The sequence below is a fragment of the Triticum aestivum genome, chromosome 6B (assembly GCF_018294505.1).
Source record: "Triticum aestivum cultivar Chinese Spring chromosome 6B, IWGSC CS RefSeq v2.1, whole genome shotgun sequence".
NCBI lineage: Eukaryota > Viridiplantae > Streptophyta > Magnoliopsida > Poales > Poaceae > Triticum > Triticum aestivum.
The window spans coordinates 560,507,700-560,516,729 of record NC_057810.1 but is presented as its reverse complement, the minus strand read 5'-3'; the positions used below and the strand labels follow the sequence as shown (position 1 = coordinate 560,516,729).

The window sequence follows — 9,030 nt, the reverse complement described above, 5'->3', positions numbered from 1 at the left end:
CATATGGAACTGCTTTCTATAATTATAATATAATGCGTGTCATCTGTGGTATTGAGGCTCTACCAAAGGAAAACAAAACCATCATTAGCTAGCTCCACCAGCTATTGTGAGCTGCATATTAGCTGGTAGCAACTGGAAAGATGGTTGAGCTCTTCAGATCTGAAGAGAAGCAGTGGACGGCATCTATATCATCAAGACGAACATAGGAGCGGTCGACCACGAATCTGCATTAGCTTTTTATTTACCGCAGGAGGCAAAAACATAAGGAATCCACCAACATTTACATGGCACCCACGAACCCAAAAGAATGGAAAGAACCAGCAGCATACACTCGGTATCTATTATATGTAGAGACATCAGATCTACCCACAAAAAAGAAAAGAAAGCAGCAGGGTAAACTACAATTCTAAATTCCCAGATATAATCGTGTTGCGAGCCATCTTAACCATCGATCTCACCTGAGACCTGAATCTTCTCCTTCTTCACGAGCCTCCTTCCCGTCGTCGTATCTATTTGGATCTCGCGGACACTACCAGAACAATATGCAAAGCAAACTGCTTAATGCGCCATTGCCTGGCTGTACTGGAAGCTCTGGGTGTAGGCGAACTGCGGCGCGGGCTTGCACTGCTGGGCGGCGGCCCTGTGCGCGGAGGACGCGGGCAGCGAGGCGCCCCTGAGGCGCTGCGTGGTGGGCAGCGAGTGGTCGGACGCGACGAGGCGGCGGACCCCGGAGCGCACCTTGTAGAGGACGTGGGCCCAGGTGCCCCGACTGCCGCGGCCGAGCGCGGCCGCCTCCTCCTCGTTCATCTCCAGGTCGCCGGCGAAGCCGAGCTTCTTGGAGAGCAGCCAGCCGAGGCCCCAGTCCCACCAGCGCTTGAGCGGCCCCCCGGCGAACTCGGCGGCGAGCGACGGCGCCGACCGGGTCCGGCGGAACGCCCACTCGGCGGACGCGGAGGAGATGGGCTGGATCTTGCCGGAGAAGCTGGAGAGCCTCTTCCTGAGCCCCATGAGGTGGCTCTCCTCCTCCTTGCCGCCCTGGAAGGTGGGCAGGTCGTCCCTGAGCGGCCTCGTCGGGAGGAACCGCGCCTTCTGGATGTTCTCCAGGATGGTGGCCATGGCGACCAGGCAAGGAAGATGCAGAAAGAGAAGGTGGGTCGCTAGCAACAATGGCCTTCTTCTTCTCTCTTCTCCAGATCTCTTCTTGGGAGGAGCTGGCGAGGAGGGGGGCACAGAGAGGAGAGGAAGTCGTAGAACGCGCGTCTGGGTGTGTATATGTGGGTGGTGGGCGCTGTGGTTCGGTCGCGGCTGGACAGGCTGGCTGGCTGGCCTTTGTGCATCGGGGGCCACGAAGTGCAGTTGAAAGCTTCGTACACCGCCGGAGGCTGCGTGTTGTTCCAGCCAGGGAGGCGACGTGAACTGGACGTGGACGGAGCGGCCGCGTTGGCTGGCAAGGCAAATGATGGGCGTCAGCTGCCGGTGCGGTTGCATGTCTGTGCTGTGTGTACCACCTGGCAATTGCACCTGCTGCTCTGCTTTGGCATCCACCACGTGGCGAGCTGTCTGACTTTGTTGCGGCGATAGTTCTGTTTCTCCACCGTGCTGGCCTAGGCCCTGGTACGTGGAACGCGAGAAAGATTTTGTAGTTTTTGTAAGTGCAGGAGATGAACGGGTCGTATGTATGCCTTTGGGGTGGTAAAATGGCTGGAAATTATCGTTGTTATTTTCATGGTACCAAACGGACACCTGGTTGCAGTTGCACTGTACTACTTTCTGTTCAGAGCAAGTACAATAAAGTGATGTAGGCGGGCTGTAAGACATTAAATATTATATTCTTGCTTATTTGGAAGAGAGAGAATAGGAGAGAGAAGAAAAGCGGGCTACTAGTTAACAGCCGGCTACAACACGTGCTCCTAGGTACTTTGTGAGAGAGTGGGGTGGGCCATGTATCAACAAAATAGTACATATTTATATCCAGCTATTGTACTTGTTGGCTATAAGCTTAACTATATGTGACATGGCAACATCATATAGCCAGCAGCTGGCTATATTATTAACCATGCTCTAAGAGGACGGCCCCCTTCGCACCTACTCCTAGCTTCGCTGGAACCTTTGATGATCCTCTCAATGATGGATGGTTCGCATTAAAAGAATGAGAGGGGCTGCTCTATGTCTGTGTTTGAGCAGTACTACTAGTAATAAGCAAAAGAATGCGCATGAGAACATGGGGGTTGGATTAATCATCCAAATCGCCAGTCAGGTCGCCCACGAAACAATGCTCCTACCAGACAGAACAACCAACTGTTTCTTTCGCAAGACAAAAAAAAAACCCAACTATTTGTCAGCTTCCGGCCTTTCCCACAAGGACAATTCTCCTTTTCTTCTCGTACGTAGTAATAACAGCGCGTGCGTCTTCGCAATCGCAAGCATCACCCGGACGGTGTAAAACCGAAAGTAATTCCAACGCCCGCCCTGAACGTTTCACCGCGTTTCACGCCGGAACCATGCGGCGGTGGCGTGCAAATCGACGCGGGAAAAAAGGTTGGAAGTCACCGGACACACACCGGTGTTGATGCTCCGGAGAGAGATGTGTAGCTCCGAAGAAGCGGGCACAGGCCACCGCGCAGAGCCGGGACAGCGGGCGGCGGTTCACAAGTCCAACTCTGATACGACGCCCGGGCCCGCCCGCCCCTACTGACTGACCCCTGTTCTCTCGGTCTCGATCGTCGGTTGCTTCCTCCCGCCGACACCCACCTCCACCTGCGTGCGCTAAATGAAACGGCGAGGTAGGTGGAGGAAGGAATCACCCGAGTGGAGGGGCGCAACTGCTGCAGCTCCTTTGTTCCTTTCCTCCCTCGTCGCAGCGGTTTGACTGAACCATCACGCTGTAATCATATGCCTTTGGTTTTTTATTATCAGGGATGCATAATATGAGTGCCACTTTTGCACGGCCCTGCATTTTGAAGGAAAAAAAAACTCGAAAATCGCATTTTCAAAGTTTAAAGAAAGAACCTGTGGAAACTTGTACGTCGTGTTCACTACGGATCTGTAATTTTTTCGCTTAAAAATATAGTGATTTGTAAGCTAAAAATCCCACCCAACAACAACAACAACAACAACAAAAAGGCCCGTTTTCATGTACTACATGTTTGTCTTTTTGTGTACGCATGCGAATACATTATTATGAAAATTTGCATGTATGTGGTATACATGTATTGTGTATGCATAAATTTTTTTCCCTTGTTTGTGATGTACTCCTACTACGGTACTTGACTATCCCATCCCCCCCACTAGGCATTTTCGTGTATAATATGCCTTTGTTCAGGGTTGGTACGCCGCAGTGGTAGCTCCAAGCAAAACAAAGCAGGGACAAATCAGGGACGCAACAATAACCTAGTTCCTGCTACGTGCCGGCTATGATACGTAAGAAAAACGAGCTGCCTGTAGCCCCCAGATATTATACGGTTCAGTGTGTAGTGCTACTACATCGGTGAAAGCTTTAGAATTTGTGTCGGTTGAACGGTCACATTTGGCCTGACAGACCGACAGTGATTGTTACAACCTCCCAAAACAAATGACATTTGATACTTGAGGGTCACACGCACGACCCGACGGCAATGTGTCCATGTGCTGCAGCCTCCGGTTCAATGCCAAGCTCGTGTAAAGCATCGCAAGGCGACGGACATCTTACAGCAGCAGTAGCAGCAGCACCGGGGTTACAAACCTAGAACCTCTGGGGAATTTCTACTAGAATCCATTGTTACTGAAGTACAACACACAAATCACGGTCCCGTCCCCGCCCTCGCCCTCTTGAGCAGAAACCGGAGGGAGAGGAACCCCAGGGCGAAGGTCTGCCAAAACCACCCCGTCGCGTTCCTCGGGTCGACCTTCTTTGCCAGGAACCAGGCGTAGACGGCTTCACTCGCGTGCGCCGCGACCGCGGCCACAAAGACTATCCGGATCACCAGCATCGAGCGGAAAACGAACAGATTGATGGCGAGCACCCATTTGAGCGGACCGACGGGGGAAGGAAAGCGGCCGAGAACACAGCCAGCATCCCGGCTATTACTGCAACCCAGGTGAATATCGTCGGGCCATCGAGCTCTCTCCTCTTCCGCTCTTGCCAATAGGAGATCGTTGCGGCCAGGCCTTCCTGTGGACTCGTCACAGGCACGTAGCCAAGTTCCTCCTTAGCTTTCAGATATGAAAAGTAATGTGTAACACCCACCTGTCAATATGAACTACCAGCATTAGTTTATGATCCCTGTATACAAGCAATGATTTGTTGCCACTCATCAGTCACTTGTCGATAGTAATATTATAGCAAGTCTACTTGCCTACTAGTAAAGCATAAGTAGTCAGTACGGAACTACAGATATCCCTTGAAAATGACAATTTTCAAAATATTGTTAGCTCTGACTCATATACTGCAGATCTGTCGTAGCTATATTAGGTGGAATAGGTTCAAGCTCATAGAAAACCAAAGGAAAAAAAAGATCTATAGTTATTCATGCCTCAGCATGATGAACTCAGTTGCCATATGAAGATAGTATGAAAAATTATGATCAAAATATATCCACCTTGCACAAAAAACAGAAATACAGTGTTCCTTAAGGGACAAGCACTAGGGCAACAGAGATATCTAGTGTAACTCGACCAATGGACTTACCTTGTATACTTCAGCAGGAAGAATAAGAGGCTGAGGAATCCATTTACTATCTAACCATGGATAGAATAGTGTGGACATGAACAAAATGATTCTTGAAATTGCAAGGGCAACAGAGGTATCTAGTGTAGCTCGAGGTACAGGATAGCCCAAACTTCGAAACAAGGGACTGATGATAAAATCAAAACTATTAATAGGCGCTCCTGAAAAGAAAAGAAAAACCAATAAGGCAATACCATATTTATCTTGAAGTACAATCAGTTACTTCTAGTCAAAATACCAATACTTTGTTAAAGGTTGTGGGTATATTGAACGTAAAAAAAGCTAAAAAAACAGTAAAACATCAAGTACATGCTACAATTAAGTTTGTAATAGTTAAGCTCTGAACTAGGAAGGAAAAGTAGCAAAATAGTACTTTCAGGCTTATGCAATGTAGTGCCATTTGAAAATTTCTGAAGTGCTTTTAGCAGATGAGTTACGTGCTTTTTCCCCCCTTCTTGAGGAAAGGTTTGCCCCCGATTTTTAATTAAAAGAAACTGGATACTATAAGGTTCACAGCTAAAACACACACATCACTACAAAACGTTCTCAGATTCTGGTAAAGAAACAGCCACCGAACAAGTTATGTGGTAGTGCAACAAGTAGAATAATATACATCCTTAACAGTGGCACTATTGTGAAGATCAAGGGATGAATTCACTGATGTTCTTTAAGTAGTTCTATTAGGGTAGCCAACTAAACATGTTACATGTACGACTAGTTGAAAGTTGAAACCACAAAGGTTGCACTGATATGCAGAAGATAGTACTCCCTCCGATCCATATTACTTGTCGCTGGTTTAGTACAAAGTTAGTACAACTTTGTACCGAGGGAGTACTAGAATTCAGAACATGGTACCATGACTATAAAGTTATAACTCAGAAACTGTATATAATGCTAATAATACTAGGACAGGAGCAGAGACCATGCAGGCACGTCTTATATTAGTGTACAGAGGGAGTAGGAATTACCATCAGGTATGAAATATTCAGAACATAGTACCATGAGTATGAGTTTATAACTCAATAACAATGTATAAAGTTAATAAATAATAATGCCAGGACAGGAGCAGAAAACATGCGGGCTAACAAGGATTACCATCACATATGAAGTATGCTTGACCAGCTGCTACAGGAGTTCCCTTCCTGCCAGGAATGTCATCTAAAAGTCCCATACTTGCCAATATCAGTGCAAGAACAAGATTATCAGCATAGACCCAATCTGTCTTCACATTTGGACCCCCAATCCTGAAAGATGCTAATCCCAATTTTCCAAGAGACAGGATTCTTGGAAGATGACGCTCTTCACCTGGACCATAGATAGCAGCCGGGCGTATTGCACATGTATAAAGGCGAGTACCTTTACTACTCCTGTAGGCAAACATCAGATCAGTATGACACTAAGACAGCCTGCATGGTGTCAAGTACTACCTACCAAATGCCAATCTGAGTTCAAAACAAACCAAATATTTGTTTTGAACAAATAAAGTTGTACCAGAGAATAAACACATCATCACTAGAATCATGATATCATATACATGGCATCGTTGCAGAGGCAGACAAATATGAATCATGACAAAAAAAAAGTTATACTTACTTAGCTTGCCGACCATTGCTCTTCAGCACCAACTGTTCAGCGATCGATTTGCTACGCCCATAAGCATCAACATGGTCTTCAATGGGAAAATAAGGCAACGTCTCACTGCCATTGACAATTGGCTTTCCCCCAAACACCACATTATATGTGCTAACATACACAAGCCTTCTAACACCATGCTCATGGCAAGCATCCAGTACATTGCACGTCCCATTTATATTGACCTCATCTGTTCGTCCTGCCTGTACCATTTCTTTCCCTGACATTCCATATGAAGCAAGGTGGAAGACACAGTCCACATTGCGGAAAACCTTCCCCACATCCTCCTTCTTCCGAACATCCCCTGTAACACAAAGTAATCCAGCAGATACTTTATAATTCAGTGTATATCTGGCGTTGAAAGACAATTCAAGGCATGATGGTATAATAGATACTGTTAGAGTTACTATTTTAAGAAGTAACCACGCAAGAACACTCTCTACTTGAAGCAAAACAAACACACCAAGGAGTACCAATGTAAAATCTCCGACAGTTTTGCAGATGAATTCAGAGCAGTACTGTTAGGCAATTCAAGGCACGATGGTCTAGTAGATACCGTTAGTGTTACTATTTTAAGAAGTAACCATGCGAGAGCCCTCTCTACTTGAAGCCAAACAAACACACCGAGGAGTGCTGAGTAAAATCTCTGTGGAACAGACACTAAATTTGCAGCTTGATTCAGTGCCGAAAGCAATTCTGTCAAATATGTGCATCTAAGAGCAACCTATCTACTATATGAACTCCATTAGACGGGGACATTTTACACTGAATAAAAAAACCACAGTAATTCGAGCGAGGGAGTGAGGAACCTTGGAAGAAGCGGACGCCGGCGTCGAGGAGCTGCTGGGACCAGGAGGAGGAGGCGCGCAGGTCGAGGGAGCGGACCTCCAGGGCGCCGCGGCGGATCAGCTCCAGGCAGAGGGCGGCGCCGACGAAGCCCTGCCCGCCTGTCACCACGAACCGCACGCCCTCGATCCCCTCGTTCTCGCTCAGATGCATCTCGGCTCGGCTGCAGCTTCGGGCGTGTGGTTACGGGGCGGAGATAACAAGGCGGAGCAGGATCCGGCGGCGCCGACGATCTTGTTGCCGCTTTAAATTCTTGGTTGCCTCCCTGTGGGCGGAGCTGCCTGGCCAAGGCACAGGCAGGCAGGTTTACCTGACCTTCCCGTGTGTGTGGCGACCGGCGGCCGGTGACGGGGGGTTTCTCGCGTCGCCTGAATGCTTACTTGCACCCAAACACATCTTGATTGTTTGTAAAATTTGCAAAATTTTGCAGCTCAACTGCTAATTACACTCAAATACCCTTAGAAGGATTGGAGTATTTTGGTGAATGTTATGTGTGTGCCTAGGCGATATTACAAGTTATAAGTTATACTTTTCACTTAAAATGTTGTGCTTTTCACTAAAGAAATTGTACTTTTCAATATCAACTTATACATAGAAAAGTATATGTCGATTTAGAAGTGAGTGGTAAACCTAGGTTGAGATTCTTCTAATTTGTTAGATTTTCATATTTACTCTTATCAAGAATAATATGGTTCTCGACCTTCCGCTCTATTCACTTTGACTATTCACTAGAAGGGTTGGGCGCGCTTTGCTGCGCCGTTGCTGTTATTGGGTTTTCATAATTTTTCTACTCTCTCTGTTTTAAAATATAATGTGTATTGTTTTTTTTAAATCAAACATCTTTAAGTTTGACCAAATTTGTAGAGAAATATATCAATATCCATAATATCAAATCTGTATCATTAGATTCATCATTAAATTATTTTTTATATTTTATTTAGTATTGTGGATGTCGATGTTTTTACATGTCAATTGATTTGAAAAATCCTTGACATGGTCAAAAACATGAACTAAATCAAAAATTAAATACCTCAATCGAATGAGGTATAGTGGATTAAAACAATTGAATGAGAGAGCTCCTTGAGAAAAATAAAATTGTTGACCCGGTCAAAATCGGGTGACCAATTCTAAATTGGAGGCCTCAATTGATATTGAGGGAGCATAGTGTATTTATACATTCTGATTATGACATGAATTCCTCCTTTTCTTCTATAGTATAATTGGAAAATGTCAATGAAAAATAAGCCGGTCATTTATGAATTACCGATCTCATAGCACTCTGATAGAATGATACCATGTGCATGTTCTCGATAGTCCTCAAATGGGCCTAAAATAATCCCGTCTCCCCTCCAAACCATAGCAATTTTTGTTTAGGTAGTAATATTTAGGGGAATAACTAGGTGCTTGAAAATTTAAGCCACCAACAAAATTGGAGAAGTTTAGTTTAGGGAGGTGGCTTGAAGAGTTAAAATATGGAGAGAGGATAGAAATGTTGTGACCTCAAGAGGAATGTACGATAATCCATCGTTAAGATCATCCACAACGCCGAGAAGAGATGATGTCGAGAAAGGGAAGACGGGCGATACCGAGGGTCTAAGAATTTGGTTCACAGAACGACAAGGGGTGTCCTATGGAACTTCACCAAGTATATTTGTAGCATTGGAAAAGGTCAAAATAAAGTCCACGAAACCAATAGTGACATACAACTTGCTGCCAAAGGGGATGAGTGATACATGAGAATAGACATCAGCCGGTTGAAAGTGCAACTAATCCCCGGGTGGTTCTGGTAATTAATAAAAACATATATATCTTGATCTAATGCTCACTGCTAGTAGACAGAAAAGATC

General features: G+C 45.8%; 1 protein-coding gene and 1 pseudogene across 2 annotated transcripts; both read right to left on the bottom strand.

Moving 5' to 3' along the window:
* Positions 1 to 214: 214 nt before the first annotated feature.
* Positions 215 to 1,296, bottom strand: LOC123138002 (uncharacterized). The gene has a single exon (XM_044557891.1). The coding sequence runs from the start codon at positions 1,114 to 1,116 to the stop codon at positions 559 to 561; it is 558 nt and encodes a 185-aa protein (XP_044413826.1). The 5' UTR covers positions 1,117 to 1,296; the 3' UTR covers positions 215 to 558.
* A 2,253-nt stretch (positions 1,297 to 3,549) lies between these two features.
* LOC123138001 (short-chain dehydrogenase/reductase family 42E member 1-like) lies at positions 3,550 to 7,551 on the bottom strand (annotated as a pseudogene). The gene is made up of 5 exons (XR_006468737.1): positions 7,147 to 7,551; positions 6,299 to 6,641; positions 5,801 to 6,072; positions 4,667 to 4,866; positions 3,550 to 4,225 (listed from the first exon to the last, which is right to left on the bottom strand). The product of XR_006468737.1 is annotated as a short-chain dehydrogenase/reductase family 42E member 1-like (transcript).
* Positions 7,552 to 9,030: the final 1,479 nt, after the last annotated feature.